We start from the raw sequence: 26,294 nt of genomic DNA, 5'->3' as shown, positions 1-26,294 counted from the left end.
GAATCTCGGACAAGTAACATACCGATGACAAAGGGAACAACGTATGTTGTTATGCGGTTTGACCGATAAAGATCTTCGTAGAATATGTGGGAACCAATATGGGCATCCAGGTCCTGCTATTGGTTATTGACCAGAGATGTGTCTCAGTCATGTCTACATCGTTCTCGAACCGTAGGGTCCGCACGCTTAAGGTTTCGATGACAGTTATATTATGAGTTTATGTATTTTGATGTACTGAAGGTTGTTCGGAGTCCCGGATATGATTACGGACATGACGAGGAGTCTCGAAATGGTCGAGACATAAAGATTGATATATTGGACAGATATATTTGGACACCGGAAAGGTTCCGGAGAAGTTTGGAGCCCCGGGAGGTTACCGGAACCCCCCGGGAGGTATATGGGCCTTATTGGGCCCATGTAGGAGGAAGAGAGAAGAAGCAAGGGAGGGGGGCGCGCCCCCCCAAGCCCAATCCGAATTGGGAAGGGGGGCCGGCCCCCCTTTCCTTTCTCCTTCCCCCTCTTCCTATTACTACTACTAGTACTACTTCCTAATACTAGTACTCTTTCCTTCCCCATCCAAATAAGATAAGGAAAAGAGAGGGAGACCTACTTGGAGTAGGTTTCCCCCTCCTCATGGCGCGCCCTCCCTAGGGCCGGCCACCTCCTCCCTCCCTCCTTTATATATGGGGGTAGGGGGGCACCCTAGAACACAAGTTGATCATTGATCGTTCCTTAGCCGTGTGCGGTGCCCCCCTCCACGATATTACACCTCGGTCATATTGTAGCGGTGCTTAGGCGAAGCCCTGCAACAGGAGAACATCAAGATCGTCACCACGCTGTCATGCTGACGGAACTCCCCCTCGGCGCCTCTGCTGGATCGGAGATCGAGGGTGCGTCATCGAGTTGTACGCGTGTCAAGAACTCGGAGGTGCCGGAGTAACGGTACTTGGATCGGTTGAACCGGAGGACGTACGACTACTTCCTCTACGTTGCGTCAACGCTTCCGCTTCGGTCTACAAGGGTACGTAGACAACACTCTCCCCTCGTTGCTATATCATCACCATGATCTTGCGTGTGCGTAGGAATTTTTTTGAAATTACTACGTTCCCCAACATAATCATGCACGCAAATGTGTACGATCAAGATTAGGGACTCACGAGAAGATATCACAACACAACTCTAAAACATAGATAAGTCATACAAGCATCATAATACAAGCCAAGGGCCTCGAGGGCTCGAATACAAGTGCTCAATCATAGACAAGTCAGCGGAAGCAACAATATCTGAGTACAGACATAAGTTAAACAAGTTGCCATAAGATGGCTAGCACAAACTGGGATACAGATCGAAAGAGGCGCAGGCCTCCTGCCTGGGATCCTCCTAACTACTCTTTGTCGTCGTCAGCGGCCTGCACGTAGTAGTAGGCACCTCCAGTGTAGTAGGAATCATTGTCGACGGTGGCATCTGGCTCCAGGGCTCCAGCATCTGGTTGCGACAACCAGGTAAAAGGGAAAGGGGGAAAAGAGGGAGAAAAGCAACCGTGAGTACTCATCCAAAGTACTCGCAAGCAAGGAGCTACACTACATATGCATGGGTATATGTGTAAAGGGCCATATCAGTGGACTGAACTGCAGAATGCCAGAATAAGAGGGGGATAGCTAGTCTTATCGAAGACTATGCTTCTGGTCACCTCCGACTTGTAGCATGTAGAAGAGAATAGATTGAAGTCCCCCAAGTAGCATCTCCAAGTAGCATCTCCAAGTAGCATCTCCAGTAGCATCGCATAGCATAATCCTACCCGGCGATCCTTCCCTCGTCGCCCTGTGGAAAAGCGATCACCGGGTTGTCTGTGGAACTTGGAAGGGTGTGTTTTATTAAGTATCCGGTTCTAGTTGTCATAAGGTCAAGGTACAACTCCAAGTCGTCCTGTTACCGAAGATCACGGCTATTCGAATAGATTAACTTCCCTGTAGGGGTGCACCAACTTACCCAGCACGCTTGATCCCATTTGGCCGGACACACTTTCCTGGGTCATGCCCGGCCGCGGAAGATCAACACGTCGCAGCCCCACCTAGGCTCAACAGAGAGGCCAGCACGCCGGTCTAAACCTAAGCGCACAGGGGTCTGGGCCCATCACCCATAGCACACCTGCACGTTGCGTACACGGCCGAAAGCAGAACTAGCCCCCTTAATACAAGAGCAGGCTTACGTTCCAATCCGGCACGCGCCACTCAGCCGCTGGCGTCACGAAGTGCTTCGGCTGATACCACGACGTCGGGATGCCCATAACTACTCCCGCGTAGAAGGTTAGTGCATATAGGCTCGTAGCCAACTCAGATCAAATACCAAGATCTCGTTAAGCGTGTTAAATATCCGCGAACGCCGAACAGGGCCAGGCCCACCTCTCTCCTAGGCGGTCTCAACCTGCCCCGTCGCTCCGCCACAAAGATCCACACAGAGGGCCGTCGGGACAAAGGTCCTTTCAGCCCCCAATCCGTGAATCACTCGCGGGTACTCTTCGAGCTGACTCGACTTTAGTCACCATCTGTATAGTATGTATGTATGTAAAGTATATACCCGTGATCACCTCCCGAGTGATCACGGCCCAATAGTATAGCGAGGCAGACTGACAAGAATGTAGGGCCAATGATGATAAACTAGCATCCTATACTAAGCATTTAGGATTGCGGGTAAGGTATCAATGACTGTAGCAACAATGACAGGCTATGCATTAGAATAGGATTAATGGAAAGCAGTAACATGCTGCACTACTCTAATGCAAGCAGTATAGAGGAGAATAGGCGATATCTGGTGGTCAAGGGGGGGGGGCTTGCCTGGTTGCTCTGGCAAGGAGGGGTCATCTTCGATGTAGTCGAACACAGGGGCATCAGCATCATCACGGGGTCTACCGGAGAGAAGAGGGGGGGGGGGAGAAACAGTAAATACATAGCAAGCAAGTGCATAACAGGACAACAAGCAGAGCTAGACATGTTCTAACGCGGTAGTAGGTGATACCGACGAAGGGGGAAAGCCTCCGGGAAAGTATTCCCGGTGTTTCGTGTTTTCGGACAGATGAACCGGAGGGGGAAAGTTGCGTGTTTGATATGTTAGGGGTGTGTGGTGGACGAACGGGCTGCGTATCCGGGTTCGTCTCGTCGTTCTGAGCAACTTTCATGTACAAATTATTTTCATCCGACTTACGATTTATTTTATATGATTTCCTAAAGTTTTAACAATATCCTAGAATTTCTGGATTCATTATTATTTCGAAAATAAAAAGTAAAATTACTCTTGTCAGCTAGTGTAGTGCCAGAGCACAGTCAATGACATGTGGGGGCAGGTCAAAGTCAACAGCACAGCCGGTGTTGACTAGGTCAATCAGTGAATAGTGCATGGGTCCCGCGTGTCATAGACTTAAGCATTTTTAACTTGTCTGATCATTTTAATTTACAGTAGGGTTCACATGTCATAGGGTCTGGACTAACTAATCAGTTAAACCGAAATAAACTAAACAGGAGGGTATTATGGGCTAATAGGGGATTAGCCCCTTAATTGGGCTGGTTGGGGACCCGCTAGCAGAGGCACAAAGGCCAGCCCCAGCGTGGTTGTGCGTAGGCGCGCACGAAGGCCAGGCGCCATGACGTAGCGGGTGCGGGCGTGACCATTGCAGGCGGGCGCGCACGGACGGGCGTAGGGCACGGCGCGAGCGGCAGAGGCAGTTGTAGTTGCTGCCGGTGTCCTCGCACTCTCTCGACGCTCTGTAACTGAAGAACTGTGAGAGAGTACTTTGTGTTGCGTGCTACTAACTGAAGCGCCATGTCGTTACAGCAAGAGATCCTTCCTAATCTACCAGCCACGTTTGAGCTAATGGCCACACTATCCCACGGGAGCTAACACCGCGACACTAGCTACTACATGCACAAAACAAAGACTTGCATGTACGGTGCATGCTTATACTGACGAAACTGAATAAATCGACACCTAGCCTAACTGAAGAAGGAAGCAGCAGGATTCAGTGTCAAACAACAGCGACAGGAGCAATAGGGGCCACGACAGCGACGGATACAAGCGCGCACAGCAGTAGGCGCAGCCGCCGCACGGGCTGCCGCACGGGTGGCTGTAGGTGTGCGGCCAGACTGTGCGCGGGGATGCAGGGGAGCACAAGGGTCGAGGGCGGCCATGGCGTGAGCGGACGGGCGCGTTGTCTTCGTGGGAGCTCAAGGAGCTCGAGACCAAGCACAGGTGCCAGCGACAGCAGCTGTGAGCTTTGCGACGACATGGCCGGCGGCGATGAGCTTTGGCCGTGACGGGAACGGTGGCTACGGACACGGATTCGAGAACTAGGGAGAGGGCTTTCGAGCGGGAGCTCACCGGGGAGCGCACGAAAGGCTCGGTGAGGGCCCGGAGCGCAGGGCGACGACGGAGTCGACGGAGGCGCGCCGGTGGACGAAGGTTGAAGAAGAGTTCGATCCGCTCGATGTAGTGGCCCCGGGCTCGAACGGTGGTGCGTAGACGACGTAGGGGATGACGGTGAACCTCCCGGACGCCAACGGACGACGAAGGTGGCCGATGGCAACATGTACGACAACGATGGCGACACGGCGACAGCACCTTCGGGCAACGGCGTCGGGTCGCCGCGGGGAAGACGAGGGGAGGGAGATGGGGGCGCGAGGAGGGGGAGTGGGGGTCCGGCTAGGTTTAGAGAGGGGCACCGGGGTCTCGTAGGCTCGGGTCGCCGGCCGGATGGCCGCCACGGCGTCGGCCGGTGCCGTGGCGGGCATCGGCTCTGCCCACGTCCCCCTCTGTGAATAGAGGAGGAGGCGACGTGGGGAGTGGGCCGGCCTGGCCTGGCCAGCTGGGCCTTGGCCCAGGGGAGGGGGGTTTTCCTTTTCTCTTGTTTTATTTTCGGTTTTGCCTTTTTCTTTTTTTATTTATGTTACCTTTTCTGTTTTAGTTTTGTTTCTTATTAATTTTAGTTTTAGTAAAAATATACACGTAGCAATATAAATTAGTATTTCAACTTAGCCCATTGTCACAAAAAGTCTAGTCCTCAAATAAATTAGTTTGATATTTTATTAATTACCAAAGGTATTTAAATTATTGTTTTTACTGCTGTTTTATTCATCTTATGGTATTTAAAAATTTATAAAGGTGTGGTTTCTCCACCATAATTACCTATGCATTATTTGGCTCACTCCGAACATTTTAGTTTTAATACTTGAAAACTTTTATTGTTTACTTGATTTTGAATTTGAATTTGAATTGGTTTTTGAACTAACGAGAGATTATCAACAGTAACCGAGGTGACGTGGCATCCTTAGTAGAGGGTTACTGTAGTTTAATTACCCGGGCGTCACAAATCTCCTCCACTACAAGAAATCTTGTCCCGAGATTTAAGAGGTAGTGAAAGGGGGGAAGGTTCGGTTACGAATCTAGCGGGTCTTCTCATTCTAGCTTGCTCTTCTCGAAGAGAACCGGTCCAATACATTGATGTCTTCATTTCTCTGCTTCAGGTCCTTATGATGAAGTCGGCATCTTTTCTTCGGGATCTTTATCGTATTTACGAATAGGTAACGGGGTAGATCGAAAACGACAGAATGCTATAAGGGTAATAACCTGGGATTAACCCATGAATGAGCATATGAGTACCTCTCGAGTTGAACAAATAGAACACATCGAGAGTAAAGTTGGAAGGTCCAACAAGAAGTTTCAGGCAGCCAGGCAATCGTTCAATGCCTAGTCAGAAGGTGAAAGGGGTTTCAAGCAACGGAATAATTATTGTTTTCATTGCCAGAATTGATGATCTCATCGGAAGGTGGCTCATGAATTATGTACGAGTCCACGCAGGAGGAATAACTTTGGGAACAGGGGGTGTACAGGAGAGTCAGGTTTCGATCCTGGTGGAACTGTGGGTTATGGGCCCACCATGTGGGTTAAAAGTAGGAAGGGCGGTAATGTCTCGCACGATCATGTAAGCAAGACATGTCAGAGGATAGCCTGTCAGTTATGTCGACAACAACATCGATACCAAGGGCGAGGGACGAAGAGAACCATTTTCCTGCTCGTTGAACGAGGCGGACCAATAGGCAAAGTTCCCGTCCGTCGGTGGCTACCGAAATGTCGTCAACACTAGAAACAGGGTCTTACTAACAAAGTTGTACATCGAGGTGTTTGCACAAGCAGTGGATTATTACTGCTTATATCATATAGTTCATAGAAAAGGTTTAAACAAACCAATGGAAGGAAAATATGATCATCAGATTAAACAGAACAATGGAAAGAAAAATATGTTTAAACACATATTTCAAGGGTATATCCTTCCCAAGGACAAGCAGAGCAAGATATCCATGACAGGATATTATGTAGAAAACTCCTTAGGTAGGGGAGAGAAATTTCATGATATTACCCATACAGCGGTGTTTGGATAATTGAGCAGGAAACATTTAACATTGGGCTTCAAATGTTCTTGTTGAAAATTGGAGTACCATAGACATGCTTCAAGATAGCATTGACATGGTCATCAGGTGAAGATCAGACTTTGGAAAACACGAAGGATCCATCAGGAATAACTTGTAGAATAAGTCTTACAATTTCCTCATGGATGAATGGATAACCTTGCTGAAAGGAATCTATAATGATAGGTCCTCCAGCCGGGGGGGTGCTAGGCATGACATCATGTTACCGGGTCATCAAAGGATCGACATCATAACTCTTGGAAAGTTGTCCCCAACCATCATATCTGACCGAGATTCATATCCAATTGGTGTCATGAAACCTCAGACTCAGGGGGTCCGAGAGGAAAAAGGTGCAACACAAATCGTCGAAATGACATTGCAAGATCCTCGAGAAATGAACTATGGGAGCGGGTTTCTGAAGCAATAGTTCATCATTAAACCAAGGAGAGGACAAGGAGGTGTCTGGTGAACTCAACGGCAATTCACCGAGATTCCCAAAAGATGGATTTCCACAATTAAGTGAACAAGGAGATAACATTTGCCAGATCAAATGCTATAAGGAAGTATGCTCGAGGAAAACATACACAATTAAACATTGGTTGAAAGGTGCGCCCAAAATATGGGTTGGGTTGCACGACCAATGTCAGAATGGTGATTCAATAATCAATAGCCTAAGAATGAACTTTCGACCATTAACTAAAAAAATAGGGTTGCTAGAAGGAAAGAATCCAAACAACACCGTTCACTTGTTGGAATTAACACGGGGACCAAGAAAGAATGGTGATGGTGAGAAGTATTTCTACGTCAAGAATTCTCAAGAGGTGGAACAAATCTCAGAACATTCTTGACATAAAGGATGGTAATACTCCAAGGTAAAGAAGAACAATTGTTGGATAGCAAGGAACTCAAGGTATAACACCAAGCATGAACAAGCTTGTGTTGGTGGGAAGGCAATAAAGTGGTCGATGATAATACAATTCATCGAGGGCAAGGATGGTATTTCTCATCATGAATTCAATTGATATCCTGGATGAGCTCAGAATGTTGATGATCACGACACCTTTGTCGCGAGAGTTCATGAAGATGTAATCGATCGGCGACATCAACAAGTCAAAGTAATGATGAAGTGAAAGGTTATTGGAACCAAGGGTACGACACAAACTCGAAACCAAGCTTGTTGTTCAAGGCGAAATGATATGACAATGAGGATCGACGTAAGGTTAGTTCATCGTCGAAAATTGTGCTCCGTGAAGAAGGACCGGGTAGCACAGTTAAAATCATCACGACAACGATATAGCCAAACAGGCTAGGAATGATGTGGTCGGGTACAAACTCATACTTATAGAAGCTTACCGAAGAGTTGTTGAACCGCAGTGCGGACTCGGTTCAGTAATCAGTGTCTTTGAGTGTTCAATAACTCAGAGCCCGTGAAAAATTGGAATCAGTGGGAAGGTAGCACTTGATGAAGAACTCATAAGAAGTTATGCAGTTCCATGATAATCTCGAGATACCAGGGGGGTAATACTCGACACAAGATCAAAGTAAAGGTTGGACTGGGTTATTAATCCGCAGAAGACAAATGTTTAAACTTGCCCGAGAAATGGGAACAAAGAAGAACAATATGGTCGAAACCATAACTACAAGGGGTCCAATTTAATAACACTGAAAGAATTACTCGAATGAGTAAATATTTGGCAAGAAGCTACCATGATAAGTTCCACATCAGGTCCATGGGCATGAACTCAGAGTTCAAGGTCGACTCCCACTTCTCCAATGCATACCCTTTCATTCACTTCTCGCTTTTGATGAAGTTATAGCGTTGAAATTTTATCTGGCAAAATACAAGAAGAGTACGACTCGTGAAATCTCCCGAGTTCACACATATTAAGGAAGGCATAGGTTCAACCCATCCGGACATCTTACGAACATATACCACAAACTTCGGGGTAATTAATACAAGCTCGAAAGTAGAGCATTGTTGGTCAAGCAGAGGATACAATGTACCAAAGGCATTATGTATCAGGGGAAAGAGCTCACAAGGTGATTAATTATGAAGGACATAAAATCCAACAAAGGAACCGATGGTCCACAACAGAGCTGGTGTGGGTATTAGTACTCTATCAAAGGAAGAAGGAATGCAAGTGCACCAGATTATAGAAACAACTGACTAACTCAATTGTCAAATGCAAAGGAATTATGATCCCCAAATCAAGGGATCAGAAGCAATGCTCTGATTAGGGGTGGATAAGTTGAATAGCCTTAGGGTACAATCAAAGACAATTCGATTGGTCGAGAACCAATTCCAGTTAAAAGAATGGCAGCTCAGCCGGAAAAGTAATTTATAAGGATCAATGATGATTGCGTGTATTCGCAAACGTATTGAGTCAACAGACTCAAAATGATAATGACAAGGAATGTCAATATGACTACGAGACTTATGGGATTAACCATAATGCAAGCAAGCAACAATTTCAAGATCCAAAGGCCCCAAAGGAATTTCAGAAGATCGAATATTATTTTGAAGACCTTTGTGAAACACATGAACAACTGGGGATGAGCGGATACTTGACAAGTGCGAGGATTTATTTGAAGGGGTATTCATGTGGCAAAGAACTGCTAGGCAGTAGGCACAAAGTATTCTCGGAACAATAGATAAAACTTCGGGGTATCTTGTAATAACAAGATCAATGGGGGATGATCATATGAATGGCAAGTGTAAGTAGTTATCCATACGGATTTATCGGTGGTCAGGAATAGCAAAAGTGATGGGCACAAAGTCTTGAGAGAACATCAGAGAGTATCTTCGGAATCTTCTGATGTAGCAGGCGATCCTCTGCAGTAAGGGGCTCTCCGGGTGGATGCGATCACGAGATCCTAATCTTAGATTTAGCAAATTCATTTAACCCGAATAGTAGAGAGATCAGAGTCCCAGAGTATAGACGAGGAATAAAAGATCCTAATACCACCCAATGGCGACGTGGGTCCATGGGCCGCACAGCCATGTTAGTAAAAACTTTTTCAATGACTAGACGCAACTTCGGCCAAGGAGTTGGAAAGGGGGATTCCTACAGGCAGTCGGCTCTGATACCAACTTGTGACGCCCCCGATTCAATCATACACTAATCATGCACGCAAATGTGTACGATCAAGATCAGGGACTCACGGGAAGATATCACAACACAACTCTAAAACATAGGTAAGTCATACAAGCATCATAATACAAGCCAGGGGCCTCGAGGGCTCGAATACAAGTGCTCGATCATAGACAAGTCAGCGGAAGCAACAATATCTGAGTACAGACATAAGTTAAACAAGTTGCCATAAGATGGCTAGCACAAACTGGGATACAGATCGAAAGAGGCGCAGGCCTCCTGCCTGGGATCCTCCTAACTACTCTTGGTCGTCGTCAGCGGCCTGCACATGGTAGTAGGCACCTCCAGTGTAGTAGGAATCATCGTCGACGGTGGCGTCTGGCTCCAGGGCTCCAGCATCTGGTTGCGACAACCAGGTAAAAGGGAAAGGGGAAAAGAGGGAGAAAAGCAACCGTGAGTACTCATCCAAAGTACTCGCAAGCAAGGAGCTACACTACATATGCATGGGTATATGTGTAAAGGGCCATATCAGTGGACTGAACTGCAGAATGCCAGAATAAGAGGGGGATAGCTAGTCTTATCGAAGACTACGCTTCTGGTCACCTCCGACTTGTAGCATGTAGAAGAGAATAGATTGAAGTCCCCCAAGTAGCATCTCCAAGTAGCATCTCCAAGTAGCATCTCCAGTAGCATCGCATAGCATAATCCTACCCGGCGATCCTCCCCTCGTCGCCCTGTGGAAAAGCGATCACCGGGTTGTCTGTGGAACTTGGAAGGGTGTGTTTTATTAAGTATCCGGTTCTAGTTGTCATAAGGTCAAGGTACAACTCCAAGTCGTCCTGTTACCGAAGATCACGGCTATTCGAATAGATTAACTTCCCTGTAGGGGTGCACCAACTTACCCAGCACGCTTGATCCCATTTGGCCGGACACACTTTCCTGGGTCATGCCCGGCCGCGGAAGATCAACACGTCGCAGCCCCACCTAGGCTCAACAGAGAGGCCAGCACGCCGGTCTAAACCTAAGCGCACAGGGGTCTGGGCCCATCACCCATAGCACACCTGCACGTTGCGTACGCGGCCGAAAGCAGAACTAGCCCCCTTAATACAAGAGCAGGCTTACGTTCCAATCCGGCACGCGCCACTCAGTCGCTGGCGTCACGAAGTGCTTCGGCTGATACCACGACGTCGGGATACCCATAACTACTCCCGCGTAGAAGGTTAGTGCGTATAGGCTCGTAGCCAACTCAGATCAAATACCAAGATCTCGTTAAGCGTGTTAAATATCCGCGAACGCCGAACAGGGCCAGGCCCACCTCTCTCCTAGGCGGTCTCAACCTGCCCCGTCGCTCCGCCACAAAGATCCACACAGAGGGCCGTCGAGACAAAGGTCCTTTCAGCCCCCAATCCGTGAATCACTCGCGGGTACTCTTCGAGCTGACCCGACTTTAGTCACCATCTGTATAGTATGTATGTATGTAAAGTATATACCCGTGATCACCTCCCGAGTGATCACGGCCCAATAGTATAGCGAGGCAGACTGACAAGAATGTAGGGCCAATGATGATAAACTAGCATCCTATACTAAGCATTTAGGATTGCGGGTAAGGTATCAATGACTGTAGCAACAATGACAGGCTATGCATTAGAATAGGATTAATGGAAAGCAGTAACATGCTGCACTACTCTAATGCAAGCAGTATAGAGGAGAATAGGCGATATCTGGTGGTCAAGGGGGGGGGGGGGCTTGCCTGGTTGCTCTGGCAAGGAGGGGTCATCTTCGATGTAGTCGAACACAGAGGCATCAGCATCGTCACGGGGTCTACCGGAGAGAAGAGGGGGGGGAGAAACAGTAAATACATAGCAAGCAAGTGCATAACAGGACAACAAGCAGAGCTAGACGTGTTCTAACGCGGTAGTAGGTGATACCGACGAAGGGGGAAAGCCTCCGGGAAAGTATTCCCGGTGTTTCGTGTTTTCGGACAGATGAACCGGAGGGGGAAAGTTGCGTGTTTGATATGTTAGGGGTGTGTGGTGGACGAACGGGCTGCGTATCCGGGTTCGTCTCGTCGTTCTGAGCAACTTTCATGTACAAATTATTTTCATCCGACTTACGGTTTATTTTATATGATTTCCTAAAGTTTTAACAATATCCTAGAATTTCTGGATGCATTATTATTTCGAAAATAAAAAGTAAAATTACTCTTGTCATCTAGTGTAGTGCCAGGCACAGTCAATGACATGTGGGGGCAGGTCAAAGTCAACAGCACAGCCGGTGTTGACTAGGTCAATCAGTGAATAGTGCATGGGTCCCGCGTGTCATAGACTTAAGCATTTTTAACTTGTCTGATCATTTTAATTTACAGTAGGGTTCACATGTCATAGGGTCTAGACTAACTAATCAGTTAAACCGAAATAAACTAAACATGAGGGTATTATGGGCTAATAGGGGATTAGCCCCTTAATTGGGCTGGTTGGGGACCCGCTAGCAGAGGCACAAAGGCCAGCCCCAGCGTGGTTGTGTGCAGGCGCGCACGAAGGCCAGGCGCCAGGACGTAGCGGGTGTGGGCGTGACCATTGCAGGCGGGCGCGCACGGACGGGCGTAGGGCACGGCGCGAGCGGCAGAGGCAGTTGTAGTTGCTGCCGGTGTCCTCGCACTCTCTCGACGCTCTGTAACTGAAGAACTGTGAGAGAGTACTTTGTGTTGCGTGCTACTAACTGTAGCGCCATGGTCATTACAGCAAGAGATCCTTCCTAATCTACCAGCCACGTTTGAGCTAATGGCCACACTATCCCACGGGAGCTAACACCGCGACACTAGCTACTACATGCACAAAACAAAGACTTGCATGTACGGTGCATGCTTATACTGACGAAACTGAATAAATCGACACCTAGCCTAACTGAAGAAGGAAGCAGCAGGATTCAGTGTCAAACAACAGCGGCAGGAGCAATAGGGGCCACGGCAGCGACCGATACAAGCGCGCATAGCAGTAGGCGCAGCCGCCGCACGGGCTGCCGCACGGGTGGCTGTAGGTGTGCGGCCAGACTGTGCGCGGGGATGCAGGGGAGCACAAGGGTCGAGGGCGGCCATGGCGTGAGCGGACGGGCGCGTTGTCTTCGTGGGAGCTCAAGGAGCTCGAGACCAAGCACAGGTGCGAGCGACAGCAGCTGTGAGCTTTGCGACGACATGGCCGGCGGCGATGAGCTTTGGCCGCGACGGGAACGGTGGCTATGGACACGGATTCGAGAAATAGGGAGAGGGATTTCGAGCGGGAGCTCACCGGGGAGCGCACGAAAGGCTCGGTGAGGGCCCGGAGCGCAGGACGACGACGGAGTCGACGGAGGCGCGCCAGTGGACGAAGGTTGAAGAAGAGTTCGATCCGCTCGATGTAGTGGCCACAGGCTCGAACGGTGGTGCGTAGACGACGTAGGGGACGACGGTGAACCTCCCGGACGCCAAAGGACGACGAAGGTGGCCGATGGCAACATGTACGACAACGATGGCGATGCGGCGACAGCAGCTTCGGGCAATGGCGTCGGGTCGCCGCGGGGAAGACGAGGGGAGGGAGATGGGGGCGCGAGGAGGGGGAGTGGGGGTCCGGCTAGGTTTAGAGAGGGGCACCGGGGTCTTGTAGGCTGGGGTCGCCGGCCGGATGGCCGCCACGGCGTCAGCCGGTGCCGTGGCGGGCATCGGCTCTGCCCACGTCCCCCTCTGTGAATAGAGGAGGAGGCGACGTGGGAAGTGGGCCGGCTAGGCCTGGCCAGCTGGGCCTTGGCCCAGGGGAGGGGGGTTTTCCTTTTCTCTTGTTTTATTTTCGGTTTTGCCTTTTTCTTTTTTTATTTATGTTACCTTTTCTGTTTTAGTTTTGTTTCTTATTAATTTTAGTTTTAGTAAAATATACACGTAGCAATATAAATTAGTATTTCAACTTAGCCCATAGTCACAAAAAGTCTAGTCCTCAAATGAATTAGTTTGATATTTTATTAATTACCAAAGGTATTTAAATTATTGTTTTTACTGCTGTTTTATTCATCTTATGGTATTTAAAAATTTATAAAGGTGTGGTTTCTCCACCATAATTACCTATGCATTATTTGGCTCACTTCGAACATTTTAGTTTTAATACTTGAAAACTTTTATTGTTTACTTGATTTTGAATTTGAATTTGAATCGGTTTTTGAACTAACGAGAGATTATCAACAGTAACCGAGGTGACGTGGCATCCTTAGTAGAGGGTTACTATAGTTTAATTACCCGGGCGTCACAAACCACCTGTTTAGTTTCAATATGATTGACAGCAGCATGAGCTACATAGAACAACCTCATGAAGTGGATACAATTCTTAGGAGGAATGTTCATGTAATGAAGATTAGAAATGATGAACTTGGTGTTGCTACTGTTATAAATTTTGAGATGAGAATATGGAGGATGGAAGTAGATTTAGATGAAACCATATGCTGGATGCCTCATAAAGTGATTCAACTGCAGCCAATAATTTCCTTCCCAACAACAACACATATGTGCTGGAAGCCTAAAGCAATCATACTATATATTTTTTGAAGATGGAGAAAAGTTGATTGTTAGAACTGCAGATGGTGTCTTTGAAATTGACATTCGCAATGAAGATGGTAGAAAGCTGTTTGGACCAGAAGTTACTATGTCAGTGTACCCATATGCAACTTTACATATCGCTGGTATGTTATAGATTCTTAATTGAACCATCATATTCAGTACTACTAGTTATGAAACACTAACATTTGAGTTTGAAATGTAGGCTTATCTGGGTATGTGAACTAAGAAGGCAAAAGTGTTTGTATTTTGGGCAATGAAGATGTATCATGAACAAGTGAAGGCACTACTTGGTTCACCCAATAGTTTGGAGAAGCAAACTTTATTATATCATAATTTGTTATTATCTGATGTTAGTACTATATGGATCATAGTGGCTACGTTGTAATATATTTGAATGTTTCATGCTTGACTTAGAACTATAATATTTTAATTTCAAGCTAGCTATTACGGTGTTCACATGTCCTTCCATGCGGTACATGCTTAATACTGTTCTTGTATGTGGTCATTTATAAGATAACCGAAAAATATAACTTCATAAATATGATATTGCAGAATTATGATATATTAATTGAATGTAATTATGAAAATTTATTTTGTATACATATAGAATGAAATATGAAATTAACAAACAACATGTTACATTATTATGGAACGAAAAAAACTATTGTATCTATACAAATGATATTTCATTATCATATGAAAAAGAAAATATATTCCTTCTCAATTGAAATTACATTTTGTTAGAAACATTGTAATAAATATACAAATTGTCTGTTAACTTATGTGAAACATGAGGTATGAAAATGAGTAAAACTGTTTGAGAACTATTTCAAACTATAGTATTGATTTCATTTGAAAGAAAAATTTGATGTTCTAAAATGTTAAACTTAAGACATCTCTTTTAACATCTCTTATTATGAACATGAAATGTCATATTTAAAAAATCTCGTATTTCATTATGTACAAAGTCGAATATTTGTCAGCCAATTGAAATATGTAATACTTACCATATTCTACATATGACTCCCGGTACGATAAATAGGCAACAAACAAGAACACACATTCCAATGATAGGAAATAACAAAGAAACTAAAAAACATGTTCGATCATCTAAAAATTATATTTCATTAATGAATTTTCATGTATACATTGTGCTAACATACAAATTGTGAAATATGATAATGATGAGTTTTTGTTTTACTATTATCTGTAATATAAAATTCTATATTCACTTATGTGAACCATCAAATGTGAAAAAAATAGAAATTATTGCAACCTACTTCAATATATCATTTTCTCTGATTTTCGAAATGAAATATGTATGTCTCTAAACAGTAAACAATGATATATGATATGTTATAAATATCATATTCAATTACCTGCTGGGAGATGTTGTAAATTTCAAATTTCACTCCTATAGAATTTAATGAAATATTTGTATAGGTTGTAGAATTTATCATATTATAGATGTATAGTATAAAATAAGAGACGTGTTAGCATTAGGAAAGAAATTACTTTTTTGATAAATTATCACTTATGGATGTTGTCGATAATACATGATATCTGACATCCGTACAAACCGTTATATGTTGTATATCGTTGCTATAGTCCCTGTTTTTTTTATAATTTTACACATCATTCAATGGTTGTCGTGATAAATGTTCTTTATAAGATGTTTATAATTTTAGACGTTTACAATGATCGAAGTTTTCCATAGTACGGGAGATTGTAAACTAGTACCAATGGGTCTACTGTGCATATCAACATCATACATCTAGTTTTCTTCATCCATGTTCTCTATGAAATAAAAAATATTTCGGCTCATGAAGTACGTTATTAAACTTTTTGTGCATCTATGTTATTGGGGCTACATGCTTGCTATAATCTTATTCTTTGTGATCACCATATTGATGTTATAATTTAATTGAATTTTTTGCTGGAAAATTTATAATATCACAAAGCAATGCACTAGATGAAAATATGAGATACATTGATAGAAATAGCATTACATATATTAAGTAGCTACAAAATTACATATCGATAAAATTTGGAACAAATATGTTAAGATACAAGTTGGATAACTTAATAAATAAATAATCTAAGCATCAACATCTTCCTCATCTGAAGATATGATTATAATGCTATCAGATTGTTTGCGCGAAGAAGACGGTTCATAGTTCTGCTGTGCCGTGCCTTCTTTAGCTTCGACATTGGTTCTTAGATTATCACTATATGATACACTCACATTGATATTCCTTCACCGGGACACATAAGGATCATCAATATATGAAGAACTTTCATGTTTCTAAGTGGTTTGTTTCAGATAACCGAAAAATATAACTTCATAAATATGATATTGCCTAATTATGATATATTAATTTAATGTAAGTATGAAAATTTATTTTGTATATATATAGAATGAAATATAAAATAAACAAACAACATGTTTCATTATTATGGAAAGAAATAAACTATTGTATCTATAGAAATGACATTTCAGTATCATGTGATATAGAAATCATATTCCTTCTCAATTGAAATTACATTTTGGTACAAACATTGTAATACAGATACAAATTGTCTATTAACTTGTGTGAAACATGAGGTATGAAATTTAGTAAAACTGTTTGAAAACTTTTTCAAACTATATTATTGAGTTCATTTGAAAGCATAATTTGATGTTCTAAAATTTTAAACGTTAAGAAATCTCTTTTAAATTCTCGTATTATGAATACAAACCATTATATTTTGTATATCGTTGTCATAGTCCCTGTTTTTCTTATAATTTTACACATCATTCAATGGTTGTCATGATAAATGTTCTTTATAAGATGTTTATAATTTTAGACGTTTACAATGATCGAAGTTTTCCATAGTACGGGAGATTGTAAACTAGTACCAATGGGTCTACTGTGCAAATCAACATCATACAGCTAGTTTTCTTCATCCATGTTCTCTATGAAATAAAAAATATTTCGGCTCATGAAGTACGTTATTAAACTTTTTGTGCATCTATGTTATTGGGGCTACATGCTTGCTATAATCTTATTCTTTGTGATCACCTTATTGAGGTTATAATTTAATTGAATTTTTTGCTGGAAAATTTATAATATCACAAAGCAATGCACTAGATGAAAATATGAGATACATTGATAAAAATAGCATTACATATATTAAGTAGCTACAAAATTACATATCGATAAAATTTGGAACAAATATGTTAAGATACAAGTTGGATAACTTAATAAATAAATAATCTAAGCATCAACATCTTCCTCATCTGAAGATATGATTATAATGCTATCAGATTGTTTGCGCGAAGAAGACGGTTCATAGTCCTGCTGTGCCGTGCCTTCTTTAGCTTCGACATTGGTTCTTAGATTATCACTATATGATACACTCACATTGATATTCCTTAACCGGGACACATAAGGATCATCAGTATATGAAAAACTTTCATGTTTCTGAGTGGTTTGTTTTAGATAACCGAAAAATATAACTTCATAAATATGATATTGCCGAATTTTGATATATTAATTGAATGTAAGTATGACAATTTATTTTGTATATATATAGAATGAAATATGAAATAAACAAACAACATGTTTCATTATTATGGAAAGAAATAAACTATTGTATCTATAGAAATGACATTTCAGTATCATGTGAAATAGAAATCATATTCCTTCTCAATTGAAATTACATTTTGATACTAACATTGTAATACAGATACAAATTGTCTATTAACTTGTGCGAAACATGAGGTATGAAATTTAGTAAAACTATTTGAAAACCTTTTCAAACTATATTATCGAGTTCATTTGAAAGCATAATTTGATGTTCTAAAATTTTAAACGTTAAGACATCTCTTTTAACATCTCGTATTATGAATATAAACCGTTATATGTTGTATATCGTTGTCATAGTCCCTGTTTTTTTATAATTTTACACATCATTCAATGGTTGTCGTGATAAATGTTCTTTATAAGATGTTTATAATTTTAGACGTTTACAATGATCGAAGTTGTCCATAGTACGGGAGATTGTAAACTAGTACCAATGGGTCTACTGTGCATATCAACGTCATACAACTAGTTTTCGTCATCCATGTTCTTTATGAAATAAAAAATATTTCGGCTCATGAAGTACGTTAGTAAACTTTTTGTGCATCTATGTTATTGGGGCTACATGCTTGCTATAATCTTGTTCTTTGTGATCACCATATTGATGTTATAATATAATTGAATTTTTTGCTGGAAAATTTATAATATCACAAAGCAATGCACTAGATGAAAATATGAGATACATTGATAGAAATAGCATTACATATATTAAGTAGCTACAAAATTACATATCGATAAAATTTGGAACAAATATGTTAAGATACAAGTTGGATAACTTAATAAATAAATAATCTAAGCATCAACATCTTCCTCATCTGAAGATATGATTATAATGCTATCAGATTGTTTGCGCTAAGAAGACGGTTCATAGTCCTGTTGTGCCGTGCCTTCTTTAGCTTCGACATTGGTTCTTAGATTATCACTATATGATACACTCACATTGATATTCCTTAACCGGGACACATAAGGATCATCAATATATGAAGAACTTTCATGTTTCTAAGTGGTTTGTTTTAGATAACCGAAAAATATAACTTCATAAATATGATATTGCCTAATTATGATATATTAATTGAATGTAAGTATGAAAATTTATTTTGTATATATATAGAATGAAATATAAAATAAACAAACAACATGTTTCATTATTATGGAAAGAAATAAACTATTGTATCTATAGAAATGACATTTCAGTATCATGTGAAATAGAAATCATATTCCTTCTCAATTGAAATTACATTTTGGTACAAACATTGTAATACAGATACAAATTGTCTATTAACTTGTGTGAAACATGAGGTATGAAATTTAGTAAAACTGTTTGAATTTTTTTTCAAACTATATTATTGAGTTCATTTGAAAGCATAATTTGATGTTCTAAAATTTTAAACGTTAAGACATCTCTTTTAACATCTCGTATTATGAATACAAACCGTTATATGTTGTATATTATTGTCATAGTCCCTATTGTTTTTATAATTTTACACATCATTCAATGGTTGTCGTGATAAATGTTCTTTATAAGATGTTTATAACTTTAGACGTTTACAATGATCGAAGTTTTCCATAGTACGGAAGATTGTAAACTAATACCAATGGGTCTACTATGCATATCAACGTCATACAGCTAGTTTTCTTCATCCATGTTCTTTATGAAATAAAAAATATTTCAGCTCATGAAGTACGTTATTAAACTTTTTGTGCATCTATGTTATTGGGGCTACATGCTTGCTATAATCCTGTTCTTTGTGATCACCATATTGATGTTATAATATAATTGAATTTTTTGCTTGAAAATTTATAATATCACAAAGCAATGCAGTAGATGAAAATATGAGATACATTGATAGAAATAGCGTTACATATATTAAGTAGCTAGAAAATTACATATCGATAAAATTTGGAACAAATATGTTAAGATACAAGTTGGATAATTTAATAAATAAATAATCTAAGCATCAACATCTTCCTCATCTGAAGATTTGATTATAATGCTATTAGATTGTTTGCGCGAAGAAGACGGTTCATAGTCGTGCTGTGCCGTGCCTTCTTTAGCTTCGACATTGGTTCTTAGATTATCACTATATGATACACTCACATTGATATTCCTTAACCGGGACACATAAGGATCATCAGTATATGAAAAACTTTCATGTTTCTGAGTGGTTTGTTTTAGATAATCGAAAAATATAACTTCATAAATATGATATTGCCGAATTTTGATATATTAATTGAATGTAAGTATGAAAATTTATTTTGTATATATATAGAATGAAATATGAAATAAACAAACAATATGTTTCATTATTATGCAAATAAATAAACTATTGTATCTATAGAAATGACATTTCAGTATCATGTGAAATATAAATGATATTCCTTCTCAATTAAAATTACATTTTGGTACAAACATTGTAATAAAGATATAAATTGTCTATTAACTTATGTGAAATATGAGGTATGAAATTTAGTAAAACTGTTTGAAAACTATTTCAAACTATATTATTGAGTTCATTTGAAAGCATAATTTGATGTTCTAAAATTTTAAATGTTAAGACATCTCTTTTAACATCTCGTATTATGAACATGAAATGTCATATTTAAAATAGCACATATTTCATTATGTACAAAGTAGGAACCATATAAAATATGTAATTCATCGAATATTTGTCACTAAATTGTCATATGTAATACTTACCATATTCTTCATATGACTACGGGTACGATAAGTAGGGAACAAACAAGAACACACATTTCAATTTTAGGAAATAATAAAGAAAATAAAAAACATGTTCGATCATCTAAAAATTATATTTCATTAATGTATTTTCATGTATACATTGTAATAACATACAAATTGTGAAATATGATACTGATGAATTTTTGTTTTCCTGTTATCTGTAATATAAAATTATATATTCACTTATGTGAACCATGAAATGTGAAAAAAATAGAAATTATTGCAACCTACTTCAATATATCATTTTCTCTGATTTTCGAAATGAAATATGTATTTCTGAAAACAGTAAACAATGAAATATGATATGTTATAAATATTATATTTCGCTTACGTAATAGGTGATGTTGTAAATTTCACATTTCAATTCTATAGAATTATATGAAATATTTGTATAGGTGGTAGAAACTATCATATTATAGATGTATAGTATAAAAGAAGAGATGTGTTAGCGTTAGGAAAGAAATTACTGTTTTGATGACTTGTCACTTATGGATGTTGTCGATAATACATGAGATTTGACATCCATACAAATCGTTATATTTTGTATATCGTTGTCATAGTCCGTGTTTTTTTTATAATTTTACACAGCATTCAATGGTTGTCATGATAAATTTTCTTTATAAGATGTTTATAATGCCTTCAGCTTCAATGATTGAAGTTTTCCACAGTATGGGAGATTGTAAACTAGTACCAATGTGTCTACTGTGCATATCGACGTCATACAGCTAGTTTGTGATACTTGCTAACGCCAATGAATGGTTCTCTTCATCCATGTTCTTTATGAAATAAAAACGATTTCAGCTCATGAAGTGCGTTATTAAACTTTTAGTGCAACTATGTTACTGGGACTACATGCTTGCTATAATCTTATTTTTTTATCATCATATTGATTTATAATATAATATAATTTTTTCATGGAAAATTTATAATATCACAAAGCAATGAAGTTGATGAAAATATGAGATACATTGATACAAATAGCATTACATATATTAAGTAGCTACAACATTACATATCAATAAAAGTTGGAACAAATAAGTTAAAATACAAGTTGGAGAACTTAATAAATAAGTAATCTAAGCATCAACATCTTCCTCATCTGAAGAAATTATTATAATGCTACCAGATTGTTTGCGCGAAGTAGACGGTTCATAGTCCTGCTGTGCCCTGCCTTCTTTAGCTTCGACATTGGTTCTCAGATTATCACTATATGAAACACTATCATTGATATTCCTTAACCGGGACACATAAGGATCATCCGTATATGAAAAACTTTCATGTTTTTCAGTTGTCCTACCATACATTTTTGCTTCACCCTTGATGTGTTCGGATACCATGTCTGTGGTCAAGAATCGGATGACCTTAGGGGATAGATGGCAGCACTCACTTGCATCATCAAATGTTGAAGACGAGTTGGTGGTAGTTGTTGGTGTAGGAGAACCACTTGTAGCAGCTTCAACTTGATCGTCAATAGATTTCCCAAACGCCTTTAGGAACCAAGGTATCTTGGGTACATCCTTCCTCTTTTGTGGACAAACCTTGTTCTTCTGCTTGCGCGGAGGCATTTGAATCTATTTTATAGTGGAATGACTGAATGGAATGTTGTTGTCATGGCATGTCTGAATTCTGCTTCTTATATAGAGGGATAGAGTGTCTAGAATAGGATAAGTCGATGTACCAGTGATTCAAATTGTTTGTTAAAAAAATAACTGGAAATCACGGACGCTGGGTTGTAATGGATCAATGCATATCTTTTGATGTGACAATACTAGATGGAGAAATACCTTTGCAGAAAAAATGTAAGACAGTAACGTGTTACAACTTCCTAGATGGAGAATCATAAGATTCTCTTACAAGTAGTAGGCTGACAACTTTTCCAGTTGAATGAGTACACGCATGCTCTCAAAATTAAACATCTTCTGTGATGCACATAACAAGAGTTGAAAATGTAGAAAACGCCCTCCTAGATGGTAGTACTATGTTAAAACTAAAGTATATTTTATCGTGTAATAGTTAAATTTTAATTTAACAAATGAACAAAGTACAACAACAATGTTCTATAAATAATTTGACTCACAATTAGAGGTCCGTTTTTAGTACTAATGCTACAGTACTACTATACAAATGTCAAATATGTAACATTAACGATTATTATAATTTAGTATGGTTGGAGTCACGTGAAAAATGGAATATTTAATTTATCGACATTTCATTTTTCACTGTCATTGTAGGTAGATACTGACTTCTGGAACTTCACCATTGATTCATATAAATTGATTGCGTCATCAAAGTAGTAAATATATTGTAATATAAGGTCATACTGTATGTAAGAAATATATTTAGACAAATTAGAAATTGAATATTCATAATTTTGTATTTAACATTTATGTAATGTAAATTCCAAAGTTAATGAAATAAGCTCATTATCTAATTTCAAATAAGTGAAATATAAAATGATAGACCTGTATATTATTTTCCTTTCTTTATATTAATCATATATAGGCCGTGCTTTGAATAGTCAAATCATGAATAGGCCCATCTATTCACATTTGTATTTATGTGGCTGCGCATGCAGGTACACAGACAGGCCATAAACGATGCTTCTGCCATATGGCAAAAAGTTTATTCGATTCCTGCCTCACACGTCTTTGACTGGTACGGTAGTATGGGCGGTAGTGAGATAGGCAGAACAATAATTTTACTAGCATGGTGGAAAATATAGTTACTGCATGCGTACATGTAGTTACTAGTTAGCACTGCATCTGCTCTATATATATGGTGTGCGCATGACATTTGAACACACATTCTCCTAGCTCTTAAGTAGTGCAATGGAATTAACACTTACCGATGGTTGTCATAGTCACAGTAGACGTCCAGCTGCCGCAGAAGAAACTCATTCAACCCGAGTTCTTGTGCGGTTGCGGTAGAGCTGCAGCTTCTAAGAAGTGTTTAGGTGGAGAACACAATGGTAGAATGTTCTACAGGTGCGGGAACGGATGGGTTGAAAATAGTGACAGCTTGAACGAAAAGCTCTGGTAGAAACGGGTTAGTTACTTGATATTACCTTTTTCAACAGTTTATATTAGTTACAGCGTTGCGGCATGTTCTAAAAATATAATTTTCCTATATTTTAGCACCTTGGTTGTGAAGTTTTTGTTTGGGAAGGTGTCATTCGGAAGTTTGTGGAGACTGTGTTTGAGTACAATCGACTTGATGAAGAAGAGTTAGAGGCAAAGATAATTGGAACAATTGGAGCTCGAACATCGAACTAGTGTCATGTGATGCTGTCTAGCTTATCTATGTAATTTTATTTTACTTATTTATGTAATTTTATTTTACTTATTTTCTTGATGCACTAGAAATGTGTTGGCTATCTATGTAATTTTATGCTCGGACATCGAACTAGTTCCATGTGATGCTATCGAACTAGTTTCCTACTATGTATCAATGTGTTGGCTATCTATGTATTTTTATTTTACTTGTTTAAACATGCATAATATTAAACATGACATTCAATTCTTCTTTTATATTAAATTGCATTAGGAAAATTAGTTATTGTAACTCATTTGATTGTCCAATGTATGATCTTTTAGCTATATAGTCACATTGGATTGACATGAGGAATAAAATTACTTAGTTCATATGGTTCTTATTGTGCATATAATGAAATGTGATATGGTTTCTTTATCACATTTCACTTTTCTTATATGAAATACAAGAATTGTGGAAAACATAAAACATGAGATAAATGGAAATTCACATTTCATTTCTGTAGTATGTAATGTACTAATTGAATAGCAAATAGCAAATATGATATTTCATATGTACATTATGAAAAAAGATGTGTTAGAACGCTTCACATTTGAAACATGAAAATTCGGTTGAAAAAAATGTTAATATGATATATTGAAATAGGTTGCAATCATTTGTATTCGATATGAACGTACGTTCATACATAAATAAATATTTACAGCTATTTGAGAAATACTAGACGGAATTGAAATATGAGATGTTGTAACTATGAAATATCATTATGATAATATCAAAATAAACAATTGTGTAATTAATAATGTTATAAATATCACATATAACTAACAAAATATGAAATGGAATATGTCATTAGTAACATAACTTGTATAATATTATATATGATGTTCAATTCTTCTTTGATATGAAATTGCATAAGGAAAATTAGGTATCGTATCTCATTGCGTCCATTGTATGATCTTTTAGCTATATAGCCACATTGGAGTGACACGAGCAATATAATTACTTAGTTCATATGGTTTTTATTGTGCATATAATGAAATGTGATATGATGTACTTATCACATTTCACTTTCCTCATAGTAAATACCAGAATAGTGGAAAATATGAAACGTGAAGTATGTCATGTAGTAATTGAATAGCAAATAGCAAATATGATATTTCACATTTCAGATGTGTAGTATGTAATGTAGTAATTTAATAGCAAATAGCAAATATGATATTTCACATGTACAGTACGATAAACGAGATGTTAGAACGTTTCACATTTGAAACAGGAATTTTTAATTGAAAAAATGTTAATATGATATATTGAAATAGGTTGCAATCATTTGTATTTGATATGAACGTACGTCAATACATAAATAAATATTACAGATATTTGAGAAATAGTAGACATAATTGAAATATGAGATGTTGTAATTATTAAATTTCATTATGATAATATCAAAATAAACAGTTGTGTAACTAATGATGTTATAAATATCACATATCAGTAACATAATATGAAATGGAATATGTCATTAGTAACATAATATGAAGCATACTTATGACATGAAGTGAGATGTCAATATCATATTTCATATTATAATTATTGAAATAATGGACGGAATGAGTTCACTAACTTTATATGATATTTTATAATTTTATTCTTTACTAAATTTTGTCCTTAGTAACATTTGTCATAAAAAAATTCTTAACTAATTTCTTCATATCATATTTTGTATGTACAGAAATTGTTTAAACTTGTATAATATTAAATATGATATTCAATTCTTCTTTTATATGAAATTGCATTAGGAAAATTAGTTATCGTATCTCATTACGTCCATTGTATGATCTTTTAGCTATATAGTCACGTTGGAGTTACATGAGGAACAGAATTACTTAGTTCATATGGTTCTTATTGTGCATATAATGAAATGTGATATGAGTTAATTATCACATTTTCAATTTCCTTATATGAAATACGAGAATTGTTGAAAAGATGAAATGTGAGATAAATTGAAATAGGTTGCAATCATTTGTATTCGATATGAAAGTACGTCAATACATAAATAAATATTACAGATATTTGAGAAATAGTAGACAGAATTGAAATATGAGATGTTGTAATTATTAAATTTCATTATGATAATATCAAAATAAACAGTTGTGTAACTAATGATGTTATAAATATCACATATCAGTAACATAATATGAAATGGAATATGTCATTAGTAACATAATATGAAGCATACTTATGACAGGAAGTGAGATGTCAATACCATATTTCATATTATAATTATTGAAATAATGGACGGAATGAGTTCACTAACTTAATATGATATTTTATAATTTTATTCTTTACTAAATTTTGTCCTTAGTAACATTTGTTATAAAAAATTCCTTAACTAATTTCTTCATATCATATTTCATATGTACAGAAATTGTTTAAACTTGTATAATATTAAATATTATATTCAATTCTTCTTTTATATGAAATTGCATTAGAAAAATTAGTTATCGTATCTCGTTGCGTGCATTGTATGATCTTTTAGCT

The 26,294-nt window shown here is 38.9% G+C and overlaps 1 protein-coding gene across 1 annotated transcript; it reads right to left on the bottom strand.

Moving 5' to 3' along the window:
- Positions 1-1,427: 1,427 nt before the first annotated feature.
- Positions 1,428-4,923, bottom strand: LOC123058037 (uncharacterized). Its single transcript, XM_044480873.1, has 2 exons — positions 4,372-4,923; positions 1,428-1,485 (listed from the first exon to the last, which is right to left on the bottom strand). The coding sequence occupies exons 1-2, from the start codon at positions 4,779-4,781 to the stop codon at positions 1,446-1,448; spliced, it is 450 nt and encodes a 149-aa protein (XP_044336808.1). The 5' UTR covers positions 4,782-4,923; the 3' UTR covers positions 1,428-1,445.
- Between the last annotated feature and the right edge of the window lie 21,371 nt (positions 4,924-26,294).

The sequence above is a fragment of the Triticum aestivum genome, chromosome 3A, assembly GCF_018294505.1.
Source record: "Triticum aestivum cultivar Chinese Spring chromosome 3A, IWGSC CS RefSeq v2.1, whole genome shotgun sequence".
NCBI classification, from domain to species: Eukaryota; Viridiplantae; Streptophyta; class Magnoliopsida; order Poales; family Poaceae; genus Triticum; species Triticum aestivum.
Note: the sequence above shows the minus strand (reverse complement) of the source record. Positions and strands in the feature narration are given on the sequence as shown.